General features: G+C 55.6%; 1 protein-coding gene across 2 annotated transcripts in view; it reads left to right on the top strand.

Annotated features, from left to right (window-relative positions):
• The window catches only part of ZNF609 (zinc finger protein 609), a 123,577-nt gene extending 114,100 nt beyond the window's left edge, over window positions 1–9,477 (top strand). For both annotated transcript variants that reach the window (XM_054041736.1, XM_054041738.1), the window contains exons 6-10: window positions 1,982–2,348; window positions 3,163–3,338; window positions 4,542–4,758; window positions 5,307–5,385; window positions 5,860–9,477. In XM_054041736.1, the coding sequence (XP_053897711.1) occupies window positions 1,982–2,348; window positions 3,163–3,338; window positions 4,542–4,758; window positions 5,307–5,380 (834 nt within the window). In that variant the 3' untranslated portion in view covers window positions 5,381–5,385; window positions 5,860–9,477. The remainder of the gene's footprint in view (window positions 1–1,981; window positions 2,349–3,162; window positions 3,339–4,541; window positions 4,759–5,306; window positions 5,386–5,859) is intronic.
• The last annotated feature ends 16,411 nt before the right edge of the window (window positions 9,478–25,888 follow it).

The raw sequence follows: 25,888 nt of genomic DNA, 5'->3' as shown, positions 1-25,888 counted from the left end.
GCCTTTGACAAGGTCCCTAACCAAAGACTCTTAAGCAAAGTAAGAAGTCATGGGATAAGAGGGAAGGTCCTCCCATGGACTGGTAACTGGTTAAAAGATGGGAAACAAAGGGTAGGAATAAATGGTCAGTTTTCAGAATGGAGAGGGGTAAATAGTGGTGACCTCCGGGGGGGTCTGTGCTGGGACAAGTCCTATTTAACATATTCATAAATGATCTGGAAAAAGAGGTAAACAGTGAGGTGGCAAAATTTGCAGATGATACAAAACTACTCAAGATAGTTAAGTCCAAAACAGATTGCAAAGAGTTACAAATGAATCTCACAAAACTGGGTGACTGGGCAACACAATGGCAGATGAAATTCAGTGTTGATAAATGCAAAGTAATGCCCATTGGAAAACATAATCCCAACTCTACGTATAAAATGATGAGGTCTAAATTACCTCTTACCACTCAAGAAAGAGATCTTGGAATCATTGTGGATAGTTCTCTGAAAACATCCGGTCAATGTGCAGCAGCAGTCAAAAAAGCGAACAGAATGTTGTGAATCATTAGGAAAAAGGGATCGATAATAAGACAGAAAATATATTGCTTCTATATAAATCCATGGTACACCCACACCTTGAATACTGAGTGCAGATGTGGTCACCCCATCTAAAAAAATATATACTGGAATTGCAAAAAGGTTCAGAAAAGGGCAAAAAAATGATTAGGGGCCTGAAACACCTTCCATATCAGGAGAGATTAATAAAACTGGAACTCTTCAGCTTGGAAAAGAGACGACTAAAGGGGGATATAATAGAGGTTTATAATATCATGACTGGTATGGAGAAAGTAAATAAGGAAGTGTTATTTACTCCTCATAACACAAGAACTAGGGGTCACCAAATGAAATTAATAGGCAGCAGGTTTAAAACAAATAAAAGGAAGTATTTCTTCACACAATGCACAGTCAGCCTGTGGAACGCCTTGCCAGAGGATGTTGTGAAGGCCAAAAGATTAATAGGGTTCAAAAAAGAACTAGATAAGTTCATGGAGGATAGGTCCGTCAATGGCTATTAGCCAGAATGGACAGGGATGGTGTCCCTCGCCTCTGTTTGCCAGAAGCTGGGAATGGGCAATGGGATGGATCACTTGATGATTACCTGTTCTGTTCAGTCCTTCTGGGGCACCTGGCATTGGCCACTGTCAGAAGACAGGGCACTGAGCTGGATGGACCTTTGGTCTGACCCAATATGGCCGTTCTCATGTTCACTCCCCTCTGATTTGAGTGGTTGCCAGAAGCTTGGTACTAGCTGGATTTACATCAGAAAAGCAGCTGGCCAAGGAGCATGGGAACTACCAGCCGGGTCAGCAAAGCAAACCTGTGCAGTCTGTGAGGATGGGCTGGGGGCCACGGGCACCAACAAACTAGTGCCGGGACAGGAACGGCCTGGTCCCCTGCAGGGCTGCATGCCACGCTGGCCACTTGGGCCCCAAAGGGACGGTGAGGTCGGAATTGGGACATGAGAATGGAGGGAAGCTGGCAGAGCCATCTGCCTGTGGGGGAGACAGACAAGGCTGGTGGGGCATTCTCCTTCCACGCCCACACTCTGTTTGCCCCCTTGCCCTTTAAGGCTCCTATCACTTTGCAGGCCAGCGAGCACCAGACATGTTGGGGGGAGGGCGTTGGCTGCCTACCCTGTATGGTGGGTCAATGGCTCTTGAAGTGGGAGAGAGCTGTGGGTGCCCATGGTGCCCGGCCTGTCATTTTGCTGATGGCAGTGTGATGGCAAAGCACTTTGCTGGGAGTGGGGGTAGATGCTGGCTGGGAGAGGCCGCAGCCACCTTCTCCTTCCCTAGCCGCTGTCTGGCCCACAGCCTGCGGTGCCCGTTGCCCTCTGGCTCGCCCCAGGGAGCAGCACGGCGGTGAATGCCGGGGCCACGGCCGCACGGTGCAGCACTGGGATGCAGCGACTCTGATGAGCTCTTTGGTTGACACAGGAAGCAGAGCCCAGGATGTGGACCTACGTTTATCCCGCCAAGTACTCGGAGCTCAAGAGCGAGGATGAGAGGTGGAAAGAGGAGAGGGATAGAAAGTTGAAGGAAGAAAGGAGCCGAAGCAAAGAGGCTGGTCCTAAGGAGGATGGGAAGGAGAGCACAAGCTCCGAATGCAAACTGACATCCCCTGAGGAGTCCCGCATGGTGGTGAAAGACCCCAGACCCAGCGTCCACGTACCCGTGTCTTCGCCCCTCACCCAGCATCAGTCCTACATCCCCTACATGCACGGCTACTCCTACAGCCAGTCGTACGACCCCAACCACCCCAGCTACCGGGGCATGCCCACCGTCATGATGCAGAATTACCCAGGTATGGGCGCAGCCGCTGTGCTGGGGGCTACCCGCTGGCCCCGGGCCCAGCCAGAGGAGTAGATTAGACAGCAGGCCGGGGAGAGTTCACTCCATGGGGGAGGCTTGCGTCTCCTCCCCTCCCCTGGGTGTGTGTCTCGGGGCCTGAGTCAACCATAGAGGGGCTGGGTGCAGCAAGCTGAGTGGTGTTTGTAGTGCAGTCCCACCATAATAACTCAGCCACCACACAGCCTCAGCCTGGTGCCTCTGGGAGGGTCCCCAACGGCTGAGCTTGGCAGGGGTCCCGACAGCCACAGGAATGGACCGGCAGCTCAGGGCAAGGTGGGAAGAGGAGGATTGAATCTGACTGGAATGGCTGCAGAAGTGAATGCCGGGTGAGCGGGGGGCGGGGGAGGGGGTCGGCCCTTCTGCAGGGTGCCCATGGCCCTGCCAAAGGCCCAGTCCCAGTAGCAGGGTGGCAGAGCGATGGTGCAGCAGCTTTTGTTAGCACTGCATGTGCTGCAGGGCAGGGGCTGCAGGCCGGTCCTCCAGCTGTCCGCCAGCCGGCTAGCTGGGTGGGCAGATGTCCCTGGGCACATTAGGGCCATGCTGGCTCATGGCCCTCGTTATGGGTGGCCTGGGGGAGCGTCCCTGCCGAGCCCATGTGTCTGATTCTCTGCCTTGGCACAGTGACGCATGCTGCTGTCATCCTGGGCTCAGATGGCAGGAGCCCCCTGCCCAGCAGGCAGCCTGGGGGTGGGAGGCCTGTGGGGGGAGGGAAGGGGCTGGCGCTGGCGTTCCCTCCCCCAGGCTCTGACTGGCCTTTCCCCACACAGGATCCTACCTGCCCTCCAGCTATTCCTTCTCCCCATATGGCAGCAAGGCCTCCGGGAGCGAGGATGGTGACAAAGCACGAGCCAGCCCCAGCGTGAGCTGCAAACCCAGCTCGGAGTCCAAGGCCCTGGACATCCTGCAGCAGCATGCTAGCCACTACAAGAGCAAGTCTCCCACGGTGAGGGTGGGATGGGGCTTCCCTGGCCTGGGGCCCTGATGGGAAGTGGGGTCTGAGCCCCCTCTGCCTGCAGCTGCCCTGGGAGTGAGAACCGCACTCAGTGCTTCCTCCTGGCCCGGCTGCGGGGGGGGCTTATGGGCCCCTTCTCCTGCCCTTGGAGTTACTCTGGCACAGCCTGTCCCAGACCCGCCACGGGGACCCCTGGAAGGCCCAGGACCCCAGCGCTGCATGTGCTGGCCCATGGCGCCCTGGGCGGTAACCCCAGCCTGCAGGGCAGAAACCAAGGCCCAGGATACCCAGTGAGTCAGTGACGGGGCTACTCCGTCCCATGCACTAACCACCAGACATGGCTTCCCCTCCGGCCCTGGGGGAGGCTGGGCCCGGCTTGGGGCTGGGAGTCCCTGGGAACGCCCAGGTTTGTGGATCCCTCCTGGAAGATACGGGGAGACGTTCCTTTGGTGCGGCACAGCCCAGAGGCTCCTCCTGCGACTCATCCTACAGGGGCTGAGGGTTGGAGTTGTTTACCTCCTAGTGATGGGCTCGCTGGGGCCTACAGGCCAAGCGGTGAACGGAGGGCAGACGGGAGTTGCATTAGTGCAACCTGCCGAACGTGCCTTTGACATGGTGCTATATGGCCCACCCGCAACCCCTTCTCCCGCCACTGGGGGGAGCCACCCACTTCACTGCACAGCCTGTCGGACAGAAAGTGGAGAATACTGTGTCTGGGTAGGGGCACTTGTGGGGAAGAGTAGAATTGTCTCAGTTGGGCCAAAACACTGGGCTCTGCTGAGACAAGGCCCCACTGGACTGGCAGCTCCCAGCGCCCCCTGGCAGTGTAGCGGGACCTTTGAGAGAAGTGCCCCAAATGAGTCCTCGTGTGGGGGCCTCCCTGGCGCAGCTTGGGCCAGGCCCCACCCGGGTGGAGTGAACTGGCTGAGCCTGGCACTGTTCTGGCCTCGGCCACATTGTCGGGCAGAGCCATGGGGAGGGGTTTGGCTGCTGGCTTGGCCGTGCTTTGCCCTCTGAACTCAGACAGCATTGGCTGCTCCGGCACAGCTGGCTGGAATTGTCTCCCCCAGGGTGGCCTGTGCACCGTGCCGGCCCTTCTGATCTCACTGGGTGGGAGTCCTACCGCTGCCGGCTTCCCAGGCTGGGCTCTTCCTCCCCTGCCCTCCTCACTGGGGTCTGTGCTCTCCTCTCCAGATCAGCGAGAAGGCGTCTCAAGAGAGGGAGCGTGGCGGCTGTGGGGTGGTAGGAGGGGGCGGAGGCTGCAGCAGCGTTGTGGGAGCAGCAGGAGGAGAGAGGAGCGTAGATCGGCCCCGGACCTCCCCTTCCCAACGCCTGATGTCAACACACCACCACCACCACCACCTGGGGTACTCCCTGCTGCCAGCCCAGTACAACCTGCCCTATGCAACAGGTGAGAGCAGCCTGTCCGCCTCGCGCGGCGGCGTGGGCAGCCCCTGCTGGGCTTGAGTTGCGGCACAACTCCCAGTGGGAAGGGGAGGCATGCCGGTGTGTCTGCCTGGGGTGTGGAGCCTGGAGAAGAGAAGGGCTGGAGGGAGGATGGAAGGGTGGGGCAGCAGGTGTTAGTGGGCCTGCAGCTGGGGCAGTGGGGTATGCAGATACAAGCAGTGGGAGAGTGCCTCCTCCTGGCTGATCTCTGTGAAGCAGCGCATCGGTCTGGAATTGAGCTGGGGAATGCAGTAGTACAGACCTCCCCTGGATGTACACAGTGAATAGCTCCCAGTGCGGGGCTCTGCCAGCCCAGGGCTGAAGCAGGCAGGGGGCTGCTCTTGGTTCAGCCCCAGAGCCGTCCCCATCCTGGAGCACACTTCAGAGCAAGTGGCGATGACTGGAGGGTGGCTGAGCTGCCAGCTCGCCCCCTGGCACCGCCCTGGAGCTGGCACCTTCCCGTGGCACCGCTGTAGGCACCAGGTCACTTTCCGGCTCTGCTTCTTGCTGCAGGTCTCTCTTCGACAGCCATCGTGGCCAGCCAGCAGGGCTCTGCTCCCTCCTTGTACCCGCCTCCCAGGAGGTGAGAATGGTAAGGCTGCTGCATCACTCCCGCAAAGGGGATGGGGGGAGAGAAAGACCCAGGGCATGGGAACAGCTGAGCAGGGAGAGCCTCCAGCCGCTGGACAAACGTAACATCGCAGTGGGGTCGGGAGAGCCTGGGGTCTCGGAGCAGAGGGTAGAATCAGGCAAAGTATGGGCAGGGGCTGTCCTAGGTCCTTTGCTCTGCTGGTGCCCCTCACTCCTGACCCGCAGCCTCTGCTAGCCCAGCCTGGGAGTTCCCTGGACAGCCATTCCTGACTGCTTAGTAAACACTGTTACAGGGCCTGTGTGAGTGGCAGCTGTTTGCTTTGCCCACCTGTCTCTGGGTCCTGGGACTCTGCAGCTGCCGCAGGAGAAGGGAAGGAGGAGGAACTGTGTCTCCCGGTTCCTGTGGCTGGGGCGCCCCTTGGTGGATGCAGCAGCATTGGCACTGGAGTGATTTCTCCTTTGATTTTTCTGGCAGGACGCGCCGTGATTGGATGACGGAGTCTGTACCAAGTCATGTGACTGGCTCACATGAGGAAGCGCTGGAAATTCCATTAGACATCAGTTGAATGGTGTTAATTGTTCTGTTTGACGTTCCTGCCCTAATCTGAGGCAGACTTTCCTCTTCCCGATGGGACACACGGAGTCCCCACCCACTCCATGCCCCTTTCCTTGTGAGCCGGGGAGCTGGAACCTACAGGAATATTTATTCTTCTGCTCACAGTCCCTGGAAAGGGAAGCAACCTGCCTGCCTGGTGCATATGAAGAGGCAATGGAAGCAGAGAGGGTTTCTGGTGGATTTGATTCAGTGTCCCTCTGGAGGTCACTGCTTCGCCAGGGTCTGAGCAGCACAGCAGCGCAGGACACGGGGTGGGCAGGGAGCGCTAGTCGGGCCTGCTCAGCACACAGCCCTCCCGCCAGCTGCACTTGGCTCCGTGGGAGCGCAGCCCAGATCGCTACAGTCGAGTTGCCTGGCCACAGAGTCGCAGTCCCAGGGAAGAAAGTTTAGGGCTCTTTTCATTTGTAGTAGTGCTGATAGGATACCAGCGAGGAGTGTGGTGGGGTGTGTCTCGTGAGCGAGCCTGCGTCCACCCACGGACCTGTCAATGTGGTGTGGGGGTGGGCTCAGTGCACAGTGGGGGGACAAGTGGGCTCGTGCGTCTGCAGTGTGGGGAGGAGAGTGCAGCGGAGGGGTGAGCGTGCGTCAGTGCGGGGGAGGGGGGGTCAGTGTAGCAGGTGGCACATTCACACTCCGGCCGTGTACTTGGCCGGTACCCCGAGTGCCATGCCCTGTGTTGGGCAGGTTTGTCTGTGTCCAGGCAGCGCAGAGAGGTGCTGGGCGCCCAGACTAGTCCAACTGGGGGGTGAACAGGCATCATCAGCCAGGGTGACAGTTGCTGTTCTGGCCCCTCCAGGTGCTCTGCTGCCAGGGGTTCTCCCCTCAGTCTCCCAGCGCCCCTGCCAGCCTTGTCTCTTCTGCCGCCTCCTTTCCACTCATCTTCCTCAGACCCGCTGCACTGGCAGCTGCCATTCTCCCCACCCCCCCGCCCCGCCTTCCCTGCTGGCAGGGGGCACGGGTTGCTGTGGCACAGACTAACCTTGATTTGGCACAAATAAGGCCATTGGGTGGGCTCTTCCTCTCTGAGTTTTGTGAGCATTCTATACCCCCTGCTCCGCCTGCAGGGTTGATCGGCTGGGTGGCCGTTCCTCCCTGCACAGGCCTAGCGCCCCCTATGTTTGCATAGGCGGCAGTGTGTGTGTGCGAGCGCTAGGGTGGGGGTGTGCCGGGCCTGCTCTCGGCACCGCACGTGGGGGTGGGGGGACCGGAGGCTCCTCCGACGCTGGATGAAGTCGAGTCTCCTCCAGAGGTTGGCCAGTATGTGCAGATGGGCGACGGGTCTGCTCCGGGCTAGGGAAGCAGCCGATGGCAGCACCAGCATCTCTGCCTGGCTGCTGCAGGGGCCTCTGCCTTGGGCATGCCAAACTCCAGTTCGTTTGACAGGTTTTGAATTTCGGATTCCTGAGCTGTGAGGGGCATGGGTGGTGAGAGCACAGAGCAGTGGGTCCAACGCGGCTGGGCCCATCCCCCTGCCCCTGGTGTGTGTGCTGTGAACCTCTCCCCCCCATGGACTTAGATGCCCAGGCAGTGGATGTAGCACTCTTACCGCTTTGCCAGGCTCCATTAGCCCAACTGGTCCTTGCCCTCCCCACTCAGCTGGCCTTGCTGATGTGCTGTAAGGACTGTGCTCCCTGGCCTACGGGCAGCATGGGGGTGCTGCTTCGAGGGGCTGATCTCCAGGAGTTAGCAGTCACTCGAAGCTGATCCCAGCCGGCCTGTTCCACCCCGTGCTCGTTGCTTTCACTCTGAGTCTTGGGAGGTCCCCAGTGGAGCAGGGGCTGGCTCGCTCCCCACTGTAGGCTCACCTCCAGCCTGTGCAGTGTCTGGTGAGCTGTGCTGTCCCTGACCTTGGGAGCTGTGTGCATGGTGCCTGTGTCGCCGTTGTCCCGGGCTGCGCGCCGCCCGCGGGCGCTGTACATACTGTAAAAAGGAATTGTTTGAAAGCTGTTGTTTTGGTTTTTGTTTCTTTCCCTGTGGGAGGAGCCCAGCCCCCCACCTCCCGGGTGCAATCAAAGAGGAGCCGCTGTTCAATGTGTCAGCCCTGGTGTCCAATGAAGGCAGTGTGTCCACGCAGCCCCGCCCCCTCTCGCAGCTGCCCTTCATTGGACTGATTCTTTTAACCTTTTCATTGTGTCTGTCAAAGGAACCCGGGCGCTTGCTCCGCTTACGGCCAGGCTCTGTCTGCTGGATGTGAGGGGCCAGCCCATCCTCCCCCATCTCCCGCAGGGCTCACCAAAGGGCTGAGGGTGGGGTGGTCTTTCCCCAGGTTCTCGGGAGCGGGAGGCTGGGAAATGCTACGCTGCCCCCCGGCACCTCCAGGACACCCGCAGCTTGGCCGCAGCCAGAGCAGAGAATCCACCTGCCACCGCCCAGAGCAGCTGCCCTCTGGTCACTTGTCTGGTGTAATGGCCTGGGGCCCAGGCGGGTTTCCTAGGGCCTGTCAGGGTAGGGAGGGTCGGATTGGCTGTGAGGATGGGAACTGCCTGCCTGGCTGGGGTGGGTGGGAGGCAGAGCCCCATCCCTGGGGGAGTCCTGGGCCTAGCCTTTCGCTCTGCATGTGGCCAGGCAAGCGTCTCCCAAGCTGCTGGCATGAAGTGACCCTGCAGAGCCACCGGGGGCCCATGGAGCCCAATTCCCAGCAGGGAGGCGGGGACCCATTTGTGTGTGTGTTGGTACCAATGAGGGGGTTGGATGGTCCGGGTCAGGTGGCTTCGGGTTCCTTATGGTGGGGCTGGGGGTTGGTCTGTTCCTGGTACCTTGGGGTGGTGTCACCAGCCTGCTCCCCAGCCGCCCCCCACCAGGCACCTTGGCTCTGGCAGCTGGGAGACCGTCGGGCAGCCTTGCCGGGCCTGAGATCTCCTGGGGCTGGGCAGCGCCAGCTCCTGGCCTAGCCACTCGGGGGTGGGGGGCCTGGCAGAGAGGGTTCTGGCATGGTTGAAAACGGAAGGGTTTGGGCTTTTGGGATGATTCAGCACCCTGTGCCCAGCTGCTGCCAACAATCGCGGGCAAAGGGTTTCCCAGCCCCCCTTTCGGAAGTGCCACCTGCCCTTAGGTGTTAATTAAAGCCACGGTGTAGTAACCCATAGTTTGAGGTTTGACATTTTCAATGTTCCTAGTGGGCTCCTGCTGCAGCAGCAGCGCCCCCTGCTGGGGAGTGGGGTGGTCAGCTGGGTAGGACGCTGCAGTCCTGTCCCTTGTAGCAGTGTCTGTTCAGTGAGTTACTCCCCCCATGCCCTGGAGCACTGTGATCAGGGGTCCCAGCAGGGCGGTGAAGCGTTGATGTTCTAGCTCTTGTTTCGGTTGGAGTTGCTGTGTTGGGTTTAATTTCAGTCTTCCTGATTCTGCCCTTCTGTAAAGTGTACATTATTACCAAGCTCCTTGTTTTTTATATATATATATAAATATATATATACACAACCTGCTCTCCCTGCCCGGGGCCAGTCAGGCAAGGAGAGAGAATAAATCTTTTTAAGAGACAATCACAAATATATGAGGGTTGCTTTTTCTTTCTGCCCATCCCCCATATGCTCCCCCACTCTCCTCCCGTCTGCCACACTCCTGCAGAGCTTGGGTGACATTTGCTGTTTGTAGCAAATTCCCCCTCCCCTCCCCTCCCGCAGCTGCCGACCCGACGCCATGGTGAATGCTCATGAGCCCTGCCGGTGGTGCGCCTCCTGCAGGTGACCATAGACAAGGCTAAAACCAGGAGCCCCATGGCTTTGTGCTTGCCAGGCCGGCAGGGAGCTTGCCTCAGCTGGACATTCCTGGCAGGACCCACATGCTCCGAAGGGGTCGTGTGACCAAGCTGGTCACCCCTGCGCAGCGGCAGAGCCAGGCTGCTCCTAAGAAAACGCTGGTCCCATGTCCAGCACGGAATGAGCAGAATGTGCCTGGCGGATTCCGGAGGCACCACTAATTTCCAAGGACTGTTGCCCACCTGCCTAGGACAAGGCCGTGGACAGGGAGCCTGTGGTAAGTGGCTTAAATCCTCAGGCAGGCTGGCTGCTTTCCAAGGGCTGGTGCCTTGTGCAGTGTTCCTGAACTCCAAGCCTCCCTGCTGGACTTCCCTTCCTTTCCAAAAGCTCTACCGTGTTACAGCTGCTGCTCACCGTACAGTCGTCTTAGGCAGCATCTGGAGGCCATAAAGCAAGAGCTAAATGGCTAGGCCATGCACTGCTAGGCTCGGGGTGGCTTACCCTACCGCAAACTTGTTCAGCCGCGCCACCTCACCCACAATTACTTGTCATCCAAAGTAATCCCTCACTTCCACAGTGCTGCCTTCAGAGCTGGGTGGCCAGACAGCAGCAGCTGCTGGCCAGGGCATTCATGTCTGTGACGCAGGAGGACTTTTTATTTAGTACTGCCCCACCATACCCACTCTATTTTTATCCCATTCCTGCTATTATGGCTGTGGGCCCCACGGGATCCCAGTTTCTTTGTTCACCTCCCTTCCACCCCTGAGAACTTCTTGCACCCCCCAGTTTGCACACCGCTGGCTAACCCGCTGCTCTGGCTTTGGGCTCTTCTCCTGTCACCATTAGCCCTCATTTCTCATGGGGAGCTGCCATCTAATAGATGTCAAGGCCAGAAGGGACCCTGATGACCAGCCAATCTGGTCTGCCTAGCACAGGCCAGAGAACTTCACCTAAGAATTCGTACATCTAGCATGATTGAACTTGGCTCCTTTTATAATAGATTCCAGTTCACAAACTGCCATCACCTTCCACTCTGCTGCCCCTTACATAGGGCCAATACAGTGGGCATGTCATTCTTCCCCCCTCCCACCTCCCCCAGTCCTTCCCAAGTAGGTGCTGGGAAGTCACTTGCTTCCAGACCCCCAAAGAAAAAACACTGCCACCCTCCCTCTCATTCCTCTCCAGCGCTCACACACAGATGGCTATTGCACCATGGCTGGACTCTCTCTGGGGAAGGGGGAGGCGCAGCTTCTAGGACTGAGGTCATGACCATCTATGGGGTAGAGTCTCCAGATGGGACTGGGTGTTCATGAGCATCAGCCAGTGCTGGAAGGGGAGATCCAACAGCTACAGCTGAGCCCTGCCCTATCTGGGGAGGACACAGCTTGGGCAACTGCTGGCTGATCAGCACGGAATCCAAACCGCCACAGCTAGGTCAGAGAGAAGCATAGGCCATGAATGCTTGGAGGAGAGAGGTGCCCCCCATCCAGCCAAGGACTAGCACATCCGGCCTGATAAACCAGCTCTCCTGCCCCAAAAGCGGCTGTGCCACTGAAGGTGCATGTCAGCTTGTGATGCTCTCCTGCAGTAGGGCATGCTGCACAAAGGGGTCTGAACATTAGGTCAGCCTGACCTAATGTGTCTGTGATCCAGGAAGAGACTTAGGACTTGTCTACATGGGAGCATCCAGGAAAATTAATTCACATTAACCAAAATTGTGAATCTGAAGTGGATGAGTTAAACTGCATTAATAAATCTCTGTGAACATCCTCATTCAGAATTAAAGTGGCTTTAATTCAGTTTATTTTAATTCACTTGCAAAGTGAATTAAATTTAACCAATTTAAGGCCTGGGGATTACAGTGGATGGGAAGCTGGATATGAGTCAGCAGTGTGCCTTTGTTGCCGAGAAGGCCAACGGCATATTGGGCTGTATTAGAAGCATTGCCATCAGATTGCGGGAAGTGATTATTCCCCTCTATTTGGCACTGGTGAGGCCACACCTGGAGTTTTGTGTCCAGTTTTGAGCCCCCCACTACAGAAGGGATGTGGACAAATTGGAGAGAGTCCAGCGGAGGGCAACAAAAATGATTAGGGGGCTGAGGCACATGACTTACGAGGAGAGGCTGAGGGAACGGGTTATTTAGTCTGCAGAAGAGAAGAGTTGGGGATTTGATAGCAGCCTTCAACTACCTGAAGGGGGGTTCCAAAGAGAATGGAGCTAGGCTGTTCTCAGTGATACCAGGTGACAGAACAAGGAGCAATGGTCTCAAGTTGCAGTGGGGGAGGTCTAGGTTGGATATTAGGAAACACTGTTTCACTAGGAGGGTGGTGAAGCACTGGAATGGGTTACCTAGGGACGTGGTGGAATCTCCATCCTTAGAGGTTTTTAAGACCTGGCTTGACAAAGCCCTGGCTGGGATGAGTTAGTTGGTGCTGGTCCTGCTTTGAGCAGGGGATTGGACTAGATGACCTCCTGAGGTCTCTTCCAACCCTGATATTCTATGATTCTAAGGCCACTTTAATTCTGAATAGTAGCATCCAATCAGGGATTTAATGTGGTTTAACTAATCCACTTCAAATTCACACCTTTAGTTAATTTGCATTGGATGTCCCTGTGTAGACATGCCCTTAGCCTAAAGCTCAGTGGGGTATTTTAGCTGCCTTTTGCATGATGGTCCCTTCTCGAGAAAAGGCATCCACATAAAGTAACCTCGTCCTCTCTCCATGGAGAAAGTGACAGCTGGTGTCCTGTGAGTGGAGGCTCTCAGCTGGCTGTGGAGCTGGAATAGTGAAGATAAGGCCTCCTAGCTCAGTTCATGTGAGAGCTACACAAACAGCACTGCAGGCTCTCAGGCAACAGCAAAGGAGCCTGAGAGTCCTGGACATGCAGGCCCCGGCTGGTACTCCGCTCTCAGTGTCAGTCTTGGCCACGCAGAGGCCATGGGAAACAGGAGGAGACAGAGGGAATGGATGCAGAACGTGCTGCCCTTGTAACTTCCATTTGAGCACCCTACTGCCTAGCTGGAAGGGGGGCCAGTGTGGCAGAGAAGGGCTGGGCCACGTGAGTCCAGAAGAACGGACGGATTCCCAAGGGCTTCAGCTGCTCCCTGGCAGAGGCAGAGCAGGGCTGGATCTGAGCCAGGGCAGAGATGCCTAAAGCAAAGTGATCTTACAGCAGGTTTGGAACATGGACAGGGGAGTGGGATCAAAACCTGCCTAAGCTTGGAGGGCCCTGGGTACAGCTCGAATTGGCCCATTTGTTGCAGCTTTATGTGCTGAGTTGTTAGTTCTGTGTCCTTGGCTTGGGGCATGGAAGGGGTGTTGGCTGGGAGAATGGGCTGTGAATGTGGCTGGAGCAAAAGGAACAGAAAGCAGGGCTCAGGGATCTGAGAAGTCTGAAGGCTGCCCCAGAACCTGACCAGTGCTAAACCTCTACCCTCACGGAGTGGGCACAGTGTAGCCAAGCCAGGGGCAGCTCCCCTCTGCTTTTATCACCAGAGGATCCTGTACTTCCCTTCACTCCATCGCTATCAGTAAGGGGAGGGGGCATGTCCACATTGTCTCTATGGTGGCTGGAGAAGCCGAGGGGCTCCAGGAGGGATCTGAGGAGCAGAGGGGAGTGGCCATGCATGACTAGGGAGGAGGGTCCATGGACTGGGGGGGCCTAGAAGAAGGCACCTGGGTCACTGGGCAGAGTGAAGCAGCTGAAATGGGGAGGGGCTGGTGGTGCTGGCAGAACAGGGGTCTGGGAGTGGGTATGTAGGGCTGTGAAGCTGAGCATGATGAAGTGTGAGCAGGGAGCCAGGCACAGGGGTGAAGTGATCAGATCAATGGGGCAGGGAGGTGACTGCTCTGCCTTGTACCAAGCGCAGGCCCTGGGGGTGGTGGGGAGGCTGCAGTAACACAGGCTGGAGAAGAGGGTGCAGGCTGGAATGTTTCCCATCTGGACTGGGAGGAAAGCTGGACTCTTGTGGCAGAAGGGGCTGGATTTCACCAGTTGCATGGAGTGAGGGAGGGTGCTGCAGGCCGCCCACCCGATATGGGCCTGAGCACAAGGCACATGGGGGTGCTGGCAATGACAGAGCGGGATAGGGAGTAGGAGAGACCTGCAGGTGAGCTTGGGACATTCTGATGGCGAGGCAGCCAGGAGGGGACATGGGACCAGGCTGGGATGTGGGACTGGATGGGGGAAGAGGCTGCAGCGAGAAGAGGACCCCCCAGGAGAGCAGATGAGGAGCCTGCAACTGGGGGGGGAGAGTTTGCAGAGCAAGGAGAACCAGAAGCGACAGGAGCCCGGGAGGGCAATATCTTGGAGGGGGGTGTATGAGCAAGTCTCTCCCCTGCCACAGAGGGCAAGGAGCAGGAGGCTGGACTAGAGAGTGGAGAGGCTGGAGGCTAGGGTGAGGAGCTCCAGGATGGAGTAGGAGGAGAGGAACTTGTGGCAAGTGCTGCAACTGGCCTGTTAGAGGGGTTTTCAGGTGATGGGGGGCTGGAGAGGCCCAGGCTGGGGGATGCACAAAGGTGTGTTCGCGGATTATGCGAGCTATCCCCCTGCAGGTAAATGCTGCTGGCCTGCAGTGGCCCCTCCATCCAGCAATCCCCATGGACGGGCTTACAGACAGGCACAGAGCTGGGAGGCAGGAGATCTTAGGTCTGTCAGTTGGGACAAGTCATGCCCTTCCCTTGCCTTAATCAAGGAGACTATAAAGCATAGTTAGCGTGGTGGTGACTGTTGTAGCAATGCCTCTAAATAAACCACATGCTTGTACACAGGAACTGCTCCCTGCACCACAAAATGCAGCCACCTCTGGGTTGGAACATAGCATCTTTTTAACAGCTACCCGTGATGGGAATTGTGTATCTGACTGTAATGAGCCTGCTGCATAGCTGGGCCTCCCACTGAAGTGGGGTGAGAGGTTTGGCTACTCATCCCTCCAACCCCAGCTGGTGGTAATTTTGCAGAGTTTTAGACTAGAAGCCCAGCTGAAATTGTAGGACTGGAAGCAGCTGATCTGGCCCAGGTTCAAGGGTTTATTGAGTGTAGTTTGGCAAACACACAACATTCTTGCCCTAACAGCTGCCCAGATCCCTTAGCTTGGCATTTCATTTCTAAAACATTAAATTGCTCCAGGGGCCCATGTTCCTGGGTTACACTGGGAGGACTTTCAGCTCACAGAAACTAAGGCAGCAGTTGGTGCCCAAGGGGGCCTGTGTCAGTGGGGTTGGGACCACTGGAGGTCGGCACCATGGTGCTAGACGTATGAGAGCGACATGCCCTGTCTGTGTGTACCCCTGCGCGTTCTGCCATCCCGCAAGCATGGGGGCGCTGGTGCTGGAGCCCTGTAGTCCCAGATGGCCGAGGGCTGAGTGGGTAAATGGGTGAGGGAGGTAACAGCATTTATTGGCCTGACTTCTGCTGGGGACAGAGCTAAGCTTTTGCGCACTACGGCTACCCGACCTGAACGTGAGCGGTGTCCCTCGGAGGCTAGACCCTGTCGCGCACAGAAGTTGGGCCAATAAAGGCTCTGACCTCACCCAGCTTGTCTGATCATGGCATTTGCATCCGCATCTCAGCTTTAATTTAAAAAACAAAACAAACAAAAAATCAGGTCTAGCCAGTCTGTGTAAAGAAAATAACCTCAACAACCAAGACTGAAGTGTACCTGCTACCTGTGTAAATGCCTGCAGCGAAACACTGGCTGAGCGGTGTGACCGGCCCGTCAGCTCATGCAAGGGGCCATGTATGGTAATTGTGCAGCTGTGAACTGTGGCGTTTTCCAGTGTTAGCTCCGAATCCATTATGTCCCTGCACCTACCATGAACTGAACCATCAGGGCCAGGCCCTACCTGCAGCTGTCTCTTCCCTGCACCTTTCCCCACAAGGCAGAGCTACGTGGGGCTCAGTGCAGACCCTTTGCCCTGCTCCATGGGGCTCAACTGCTGCGGGCCCAAGCAGTCAGAATTGGGGTGGGGGACACCAGAAGTGCAGGTAGGGCATGTGGGCAGTTAGAGCAGCAGGGGCGGCATAGGGCCCAGCGAAGCTGACCTTTTGAAGCTCCCCACACTTCCTTGGCATGCTGGCGGATGAGGGGGGTGGGCGTGTGGGCTGGCTCTGGGCTGATGGGCCAGTGTTGTGATGGCTGGGGCCTCGGGAGCGGGTGCATGCAGCTAAAGAACAAAATCCTTTTTCACCCATAAGCCTCCTGGAATGTTACGTCAGGGTGTAGTTTCAGCTGTGAGCCTGCCACGGGTGCACTGCTGTGTGTGTGTGTGGGGGGGGGGGGCTACACATGAACTGTGCCATGGAGCAGGGAGGGGGCCTGTCCCACTTTGCCGCTGGGCTGGGGGTTGCCCTTAGCACTGTGCTGCTTCATGGACACTGTGTCCTCGCTCTAGCTACCTCCCGCCTCTGCCGCATGGCCTGTGGCCCAGCCTGGTGCACTCCAGTGCGGGCACCTGGCCGTGGGGCTGGGCTGGAAAGGGCCTGGCAAAATGGTCCATCTACCCTCAGGTCGCTGAGTCAGTCCCTGGGGGCTTTCGGGACACAAATAAATCCCAGGTGCTGGGAGCCGTGTAGAGTGCACCCCCCACCCCATCCCGGCGCAGGTGTCAGCAGCAGAATTGTTCCCTGTGGTGTGAGCATGGAGAGGGTTGGCAGGGCAGGCTCGGAGAGAAACCGTAGCTGTGATGTAAGTTGAGCAACTGCCCTGGCATCTGCCCCAGGCATCTCGCAGTGCTCATGTGCCCAGGTCCCATTGCAGCCCTGACCTGGGAGCCCCGCCGGCCCATCCTCCACCCTCATGCTTTGCCAGGTGTTGGGCACTAACACATGAGGGCAGGAGGAGGTGGAGGATGCACAGACCTGCCCTGGGCCGCTTGGTTTGTGCTCCAGTTCAGATCCCCCGCCCCATGCCACTCTTTTCCCTGTGTCTCTAGGCTCCCTCCCCCACCATGCGGTAGGGTGAGTGCTGCCTGAGCAAGATGCTCGGTGCATGGGCCTGTAACACATGTGGGCTCTGCCTCCTACCCAGTCAGTGATGCCGGGTGCTAGCCAGGGCCCCGTGGCACTGCTCAGTGACGAGCCGGCCCACGGCCCAACATGCTGGTCAGCCCCCACTGACCTGGAGCACAAGCAGGACTCCGCCACACAGGAGTGCAAAGGTTAAGAGGGTTTGATGACATCTGCAGCAAGGCTTAGTGGGCTGCAATCCGGTCAAAGTGCTACCGCTGTCTGCTCCTGAGCCACCCCGTGGAGTAATTAAGGCGCTTACCTAGCGTTGTGTAACGGGCTGAGGCCAGCCGCTTGCCCACTCGCCTAAGTCCGTCCGTGGCGCACAGCCCCGGGCGCCCTCTGTGCTTCTCACTCAGGTTCAGCTGGTGCCATTGCAGCAGTGGGAGGGAGGGCCAGCGCTTATGCCGTACTTCATGGGGGCATCCAGGCCCTGCCCTGCCCTGCTGGAGTTGGGGGTGGGTAAGCTCCCCCCCATGCAGGCACCTGGCTTACAGGTGGGGACAAAGGGAATGTTGCAGCCAGCAAGGCAGTAGAAAAACTGGCCAGTTGGCCACACTGGGCAGCAGTGGGAGCACTGGCCTGGTCAGAGCAGTCCAGGGATGTTCCTGCCCAGCCCCCACACTGCACTCACCCACCGCACTGCTGTGCCGAGCCAGCGGACGGGGAGAAGAGCAACTGGCACCCAAGAACGGTTTCCTCACAGCCCGACACAGAGGGTGAGGGCGGAGCCACCTCACCTGGCCTGCCAGTGAGCCTCTGCCAGGGGACTAGCGGCCTCATTCTGCATGTTCTCCTCAGGGCTCCCCAACACTGCCCCCTTGGCAGTATTCCCTGAGCTTCTGCGCCCGCCCACCCCCTTGGTGCTGTGCCTGTGCACCCTGCCCTCCCCCCCTTGCTGGCTAGCTGGAGGTACCACTTCCTGGGGTCCAGGAGGGACCATCCTGGCAGGCTGGCAGCATGGCTCTGTCAATGCAGCCTCCCATCCGTTTCCGCTCCCCTGGGGCGCTGGGGGAGGAGGCCAGGGGCAGACACTGGAAGTCAGTTATTGTGGGTTAACTCCGCCGCTGCATTTTATTCCTGGATCTTTGCTGCTCACACCCCCGTGGGGGCCGTAGGGTTGTGCCAGCCTCTCCCCCCAGAGCACCTGGCCACAGCTACAGGTGCAGACAACTAGATGTGCACCAGGTACAGCACGGTGTTAGCATCTAATGCCCACTGCAGTGGTAGAGCGAGTGCCATTAAATAGACACACACCACCCGCTCCCTTCCGAGGGGTTAGGCTCAGCACACAGAGAAATACATGCAGAAAGCAAGCCCCTCATGCACGCCACCACTTCCCAGCTGGGACTATCACAGCTGAACCCAGTCAGCACTTTTCATAGCCCCTCCTGAGCTGCTGCACAAGGTGGGTGAGGAGCAGCTGGATTCAGGACTCCACTCCACAGATCTTATAGCCAGGACTGTTTGGAATGATCGTGGACCTGGGCTTTCATCATGGAGCTTTAGGTGCCCAAAGTTTGGCTGCCGTTGTTTAGGGTTACCATATTGAACAAATAAAAAAAGAGGACCCTCCACGGGGCCCTGGCCCCACCCATTTCCCACCCCAGCTCCGCCCCTTCCCCACCCCACCCCACCCTAACTCCGCCCCCTCCTCCCTCCCACTCCCAGCCACGTGAAAAGGGCTGCTACCCTGCGCCCCCGGCCGGCACTTCGCCAGCGCAGCTGTAGCCCGGGAGGGGAAGCGCCCAGCCGGGGGCGCAGGGTCTGGAGGCTGCCTGGCAAACCGTGAAGCCGGTAGCGCTTGGGCTTTGGGCAACCCCTGTGCCTCCGGACCCTGCGCCCCCAGCCGGGCACTTCCCCTCCCGGGCTCCGGCGGCGCAGGGTCCGGAGGTATGGGGGCTGCCCAAAGCCTGTAGCGCTCGGCTCTTAAACAGAGCCGAAGAGTCAGGGGAGGAGCAGAGCCGCCATGGGAGGGGAAGTGCCCAGCCGGCATTTTCCCGGACATGTTCGGCTTTTTGGCAATTCCCCCCGGACGGGGGTTTGATTGCCGAAAAGCCGGACATGTCCGGGAAAAAACGGACTTATGGTAACCCTACTGTTGTTCCTTACCCGCTCATGTACTGCCTACGCAAGAACTCCACCATGACACAACCCGAGGGAAGCTCAGGCAATCCCGAGCAAGCCTGGGGTGTGAGGAGAAGGACACAAGCCGCAGCAGAGGAAGAGGCAGTAGAAGATGAAGGTCTGTTGCAATAAGCACCTTCGTTTGAGCAGTGGGAGGTGAATTAAAGCCATACTGGGGTCCATGAGCTCCTGTTTTCCTGGCAGTTGTTACGGGCTAGGACAAGCAGTCCTGTTCCTGCACACACACTAACTGCAGCCACGCGGCCCTCAACTTCTGCACACGTGTAGTTTTCTTTTGGGAGTGGCTTCTCATGCTGTCTCAGGAACTGATCAGCTGGGCTTGCCCCGTGCCCAGGACTGCCTTCCCTGCAGCTTCCGGACCTGACACTGCTGGCCCAGTCCACCTCCCTGTGATGCGTTGATGAGGTGAAGGACTCTGCAAAGGGAGGTTTCCCACTGGACAGGCCACTTCTCTGAAGTTCCCACCTTGCAGGAGTCTCAGTCTGGTGCCTGATGTCCCTCAGTGCTAGTCAGGCACAACTCCCTTAGCTCTTCCATGGCCAGACCCTGGAGGAGCCATGCTAGGGCCAAGGGGAAGTGAGATATCCTCCTGGCCCAGGTCAGCTCAGGGTCTACTTTCTCCCTCGCTAGCTCAATCCATACACACACCCCCTTAGGAGCAGCGCTGCGCCCCCAGATTGGAGCTCGCTCACAACACTGTGCTGACACCAAACAGCCCCTCTGGCACAGGCAGGGGAAGTGCTGCCAGGATGCTGACAGGCTCACAGAAGTGGAACTAACACACTCTCAGACTTCTCAGTGGAGGCCTCATAAAGCCAGGTGCATGGTGGATCAGTCACTAGGGCCTGAAGCTCTCTTGCTCTGTGAGCCACAGTCACCCTCTCTAGAAAAACAGTCTTCCCTGAAAAGAGTGAGCCTCACTTGCACTGCATGCTTCACAAGGAGCCCAAATAGCCCAAGGCATAGGGGGGATTTTAATGGGGAGTTTAAAGCATTTCAAGCCCCACCAAGGGGCTGTAGTGGCCCTGCTCTGCCTTTCAGCTGTCTGGGATCCCCTGGAATAGCTGCTGGTTGCAGTGAGACAGGTGAAAGGTAACACAGGCAGGCTTGCATCTATACTCAGTCTTTTCTGCTTGGAGGCATAGAGCCTTTTGGGAGATAGCAGAGGGACTAGAGCCTCCACCCTGACCTCGTGGAGTGTGGTGGTGCTGGGAGATGATCTGGAGACCAGACTCCTCCAGATATGATTGTGGCCAATAGGGGCCCAGGAGGTTCCGCAGACCTGCCACTGCAGAGTTTTGCCAGGACTTTGGCTACCAGCATGACTGGTGCACAAGCAATACCTGGTAAGGGGAGAAAAAAAACTCCTCCAGCCCCAGCAACGAGCACAGAGAGGGAAGGAAAATACTTTTCTCACCTGTGCTAGTCCCCTGTAACTCTAGCAGTCAGTCGTCCCTGCTGTCTTGTCACTTGAACAAGCAGAGTGTGAATTTTATACGCCCTAGAAAAAACAGCAAGGGGCTCACAGGGTTTGGAGGCCTAACTCCAATCACCACTGAGCAGGAAATGGGTGCCTAAGTCTCCTAGCCCCCCCAACCCCCAACCTTGATGCACTTCAAGTGCACCCTGGGGAATAGAAAGGAAGGGATTGTTAGTTCCACCATTGAACACTTGAGGGTTTTTTTTTTTTTTTGCTGACCCCCTTTTAACCCAATCACTTGTCAGCCGGTGGGAGCAGAGACACTGGCTCGCCCAGCCCTGCCCCGGGGTGGAAGTGGTTTTATTTTGTCACCTGGAGAGCTCTCTCCCCACAGTAAAGAGCAGCCATCTAGCTCACCCTGCACTGGCGCAGCTGCAGCAGCACAGCTGTGCGGTTGTAAGGTGCACAGTGTAGACTTTATTTGCTTTTACAGGTCCCCTTTAAGGGGAGAAGTCACACAGAAGGTTAAAGTAGAAAGTTTTATGCAACCTTGTTTGCATTTGCTAACAACTTCCCAAAGCTTTCACCTTTCAGACTCAGATTCTCCAGCCTGTCCCTCCGCTTCACATCTACGCTCGGCCTATGGCTTTGCTTTGGGATTTTTGCACTAATGTACAACCCCTGAACTGGTTACACTCACCCATGTAAGTCACCAGGGCAATCACCCTCTTGCAGTCTCTCTCCCTTAGGGACTGCTCTCACTGTAGTCATTTATACCAGTGCCAACCCCCTTACTCCAGCCAAGCCCTAGCCCGGGCTGAGTGTGAGATTTCTGGGTGTTGGAAGCTGAAGTGGACACAGGCCAGCTGTTTTTGTATATGAAAAGGGGAGTATGGAGAGATGTGTTTCTGCATTGTAAAAATATACCTATGACCTCTTTAAACAGCCCTGCAGCTATAGAACTAGCCTGCGGTTAGAAAGTCATGAGGTGGTTCTCATGAAAGCCTGTTTTGACTGGACAGTGGTGAGCCATGGTGTATTGCAGCGACACTCTCGGGCCGGGTTTTGTTCTCAGAAAGCTGACAGATTTTGAGTCGAGAGGTCTGAGTGCCTGTAGCTGTATTCCACAGAGTCTAGCATCAGTGCACATGGGCCAAGGAGGAGTGAAGCTCCAGCCAACTCTATAGCATGGTGGACAGTGGAAGACACCTCACTGTTAAGCACAAGCACTTTATGGAGTTAGGCAGCAGCCGAAGATGGCGTGCAGCATGGGAGACTACACCAAGCACAGACCCTTTTACTTGGCTGTAGCTGCTCCATAGATTGTCACTGTAAATGCAATTAGGATTTGGTCAAATTTAGCTTTAATTTAAATTGGAAAGGTGAAGGCAGGAAGCTTCTACCCTTCATAGGAGAGGGAGCTCCTGCTGCAGTCTTCCAGTAGTGTGTAAGACAGGCCAGTCCCAGGGGTATAAGTTATCTATAAAGCTACCCTACCGCCAGTTTTTGAAAACCAGCAGCACTAAACTCCCTTTCATACAGGTCATCTAAATTCACAGCTACGTTACTGGCCTAGTTAAGGGGCCTGCATTGTAGGAAAGGCTGTGCTATGCAGAGCCTAGGTGAACAGCTAAGCTAGCTTTATGAAGTGCCTCCTACCATGAAATGCACCTTTGGAAGCAGGGCCGGCTCCAGGCACCAGCTTAACAAGCAGGTGCTTGGGGCAGCCAAGAGAGAAGGGCGGCACCTGCAGCAATTTGGGGGGGGGGGGGGGCCAGGTCCCTCACTCCCAGTATGAGTGAAGGACCTGCCGCCGCCGCTCGCGGCTTTTTTTTTTTTTTTTTTTTTTGGCACTTCAGGCGGCAGAAATGCTGGAGCCGGCCCTGTTTGGAAGGGCTGCATTGCTAGATACAGACCAAGTGCCTGACACTCACTCAGGTGAGAAGTTCTTGCTATTTATGTTCCAACACTCCAACCCAATAGCAGCCAGCAGGGGTGAGGCTCCTTACCCTAGAAACAGATGTTAACCTACCCTTTTCTCACTGTCATGCTGATTCACTAAGCGTAACAAGTTACAAGCTGCTTTGTGTTTATCTCCAGCTTGTAGAAAGACTATATTTAGGAGCTAGTATATGACCCTTTCCTTACATACAACATGGTAATACATATGCACAAGGGGACAAAGTTGCTCCTTAATTTGTCCAAAAAACCTGCTTTAGGTGTAAGGTTCTTAGATAGTGTATGAATTCCATGTTGCTTGTCTTGACCAGGGCTGTGGCATGAAGGAATAAAGCCCCAGCAGCTCGCTCCAGGCTTGATACAACCACACCGAATGCTAGGAAGGATGCAGGATTGGAGTAGGAGTTATGAAACCTGCACCATTCTGCCTGCACATCTCAGGCCAGAGGGGGCAAGCTCCTCTAGAGCTCAGCCCAACACAATCTCATTTTCCTCCTACGGCAGGGGTTTAAGCTGGAGTTTAGCTGCATGAGCTGAAGTGCTCCCCACAGCTGGTTTGTAACGATTCAGAGGATGCAGTAGCTAAATACACAGGTAAAGGAGCTCCCCTTTGTATCGCATCATTCCTTAGAAAGACTCCTTTACTTTGCTAAGCTCCAAAAACACATGGCTGCAATTTCTGCAAACACTCCTAATATGCTGTCAGTCATTTCCTCCCAAACAGGGCCATGCACTGATCCTCTAAAGACTAGTGTCAGGACAAAGTCAACTCCCCCCCCCCCTTTATTTTTTAAATGAGAGGGAAAATTTCCCCCCACTGAATGCTCAATCAACGCCACCCCTCACTTTCTGACCATGAGGAGGAACCACTACCCCAATATTCCCTGCATCAGGTGCGCCCTCAGTCCATGGCTTTTAGCCAAGCATTTCAGCCATTAGCCCAACACATTTAAAGCTCTTGGTTTCCAGCCAGTTCCTAGTGAACTGTAACAATACAAAGGTTGGGGAAGCCACCCTGCAGCCTCTACCACCCGGATCATGGTTTGATAGCAGCTTAGAAATAAGGCCCATTGAGCCCAAGCTGCGCCCAGGCTACAGAGAACCATTAGTGCTCTTGGCCTGAAAGCTGGAAAAAGAATGTACTGAATTGGCACTAACCTGAGGATTAAACCCTACTGATCAGGGTGAATGCCTGCAGCCTGTTCTCCCCACCCCAATGCAAAGGAATAAGACTCCAGCTTACCCTCACTGGTGTTTTTCTGTTTTTTCTTCCCTCTAATAAATCTTTTCCTTTGTTGTCTTCATCTCCCCATGGTGTGTTCTCTACCTCCTCATGTTTTCTCCCCCTCTACATCCCCTAATTTCCACTGGACTTTTCTAGTTTAGCCCATTACACACACCCATTTCCCCTAGGATGTGGGCATTTTATTAGGTACCTTTGCCAAAGGAGTAAGCAGAAGACGGATAAAAGATTTGGTCTGTGGGACTGTCCAGGAGCAATCCCCAAATCAAGTCTTCTACCACTGTTGTGTGAAAGGAGTCCTTCAAGAACCTGCTTAGCAGCTCCATGTTTTACCTCAGCCTCTGGCTAGTATGTATGGTAAAGGTCAAACTCCTACCAGTTACTGGGGAAGAGTGTGTTCTTCCTTCCAACGTCCCACACATCTCCCGACTGCTGTGAGAATGGGAGGTCTCCACTACTCTACCTCTCCTCCCCTGGATTCTACTACTGAGTCCTCCTTCCCAGTCAACTTACCTATGCAGCTACTCAGCTCCATGGTACATACATAATGGATCATTTGACGACTACAATTCTAGTCAGGAATCACAATTTTTATGCAAGGTGGCAAGTTAAAGCATGGCAGAGTGCTGTATAGAAAGACATGACTGATGCTCATTGTCAAAATGCTGCCTCAAAGCCTCCCTGATTCAAATAGTCCCCCATTGTGCCCCTCAAATAGCCCTCATATCTGCCTCCATGCTCCACCCTGGGGGAAACTTTTCACCCTTAGCCTCACAAATATTGTGGAGCACACACCTGGCTGCTATGACCATAGGAATATTTTCCTCATTTAGGTCTAACTTGCCATAAAGGCAGCGCCAGTGTGCTTTTAATCTGCCAAAGGCACATTATCTGGTCATCTGCACCTACTCAGCCTATTGTTGAAGTGCTCCTTGCTGCTATCCATGTTTCGTGTGTAAGACTTCATGAGCCATGGGATTAAGGGATATGCCAGGATCACTATGGGCTTCTCAACATCCCCCACTGGAATCTTCTGGTCTGGAAAGAAAGTCCCTGCTTGGAGCTTTCTGTATAGGCCAGTGCTCCTGAAGATGCATGCGTCATGCACTTTTCTGGACCACACCACACTGAGGTCAGTGAAATGGCTACAGTGATCCACAAGCACCTGCAATACCATAAAGAAATACCCCCTTCTATTGATATACTCCATCACAAGATGGTCTGGGGCCAAAATTGGAATACACGTGCAATCTATCACTCCTCTGCAGTTAGGGAATCCCACTGCCACAAAGCCATTCACCATCTCATGCACATTGCCAAGAGTCACTGTCCTTCATAGCAGGATGTGATTAATGGCTCTGCACACTTGCGTTAATGCAGCCCCCCCAATGGTCAACTTCTCAACTCCAAACTGATTTGTAACTGACCGGTCGCAGTCCGGATTCGCCATCTTCCACACAGTGATCGCCACATGCTTCTTCACCAAGAGGGCAGCTGTCATTTTGGCGTCCTTGCTCTGCACACAGTTCCTGGAAGGTGGCTTTCTGTATCCCAAAGTTCTACAGCCACTGCTCATCATCCCAGACCTGCATAATGATGCAATCCCACCACTCAGTGCTAGTTTCTCAAGCCAAAAGCGACGGCTCACCGTATGCAACTGCTCAGTGAATGCTAAAAGTAATCTAGTGTTGTTTCTTTCCATGGCACACAGCAGGTCAGGCAACTCTGATTCCTGTTCAGATTCAGAGCTCATTATATACTGCATGACCATCCGTGATGTGTTGATAACAGTGACCACAACAGTAGACAGCAGCGCGGGATCCATCTTTTCACACAGAGATGGTGTGTGCACAGTAAACAGGGGCACATTGAAATATGCCGCAACACTCTGTCGGAAGCCCATGGAATGCTGGGACGGAAAGAACTGAATCATGGGACAGAGTCAAAACCCATGACACACTGTGATCCACTCCGCCTTCCAACAACTCCTAGCTGCAGAAGGTGGCGAGTAGCACAGTGGGATAGCTACCCACAATGCACTACTCTCACTGTCAATGCTAGAACACCAACTATGAACGCGCTCTGCTGACAAAAAGGAAGGTTGTGTGAACATGCACAAACAACATAATTATACCGATTTTTGATTGTCAGCTTTTGTCGACAAAATTCGTTAGAGTAGACAAGGCCTTAAGGTGCAGTTTATCTTCCAGCTCTTTGAAGGTGATATTAGAACAATCACACATGGCCAAACATCACTGCTTACTGCTCCAAATTTGGATGCTACACTATTCACACCTACTTACAATTAAATTGTTGGGTGACACCCATCCATCACAATATAACTTTACACAGGAAGTTACCAAGCAATTTTATCAAGATCCAGAGAAAACCATTTAAGTAGCAGAAAAAAAC

The sequence above is a fragment of the Malaclemys terrapin genome, chromosome 10 (genome assembly GCF_027887155.1).
Source record: "Malaclemys terrapin pileata isolate rMalTer1 chromosome 10, rMalTer1.hap1, whole genome shotgun sequence".
Classification (NCBI taxonomy): domain Eukaryota; kingdom Metazoa; phylum Chordata; order Testudines; family Emydidae; genus Malaclemys; species Malaclemys terrapin.
This window is presented reverse-complemented; position numbering and strand designations above follow the sequence as displayed.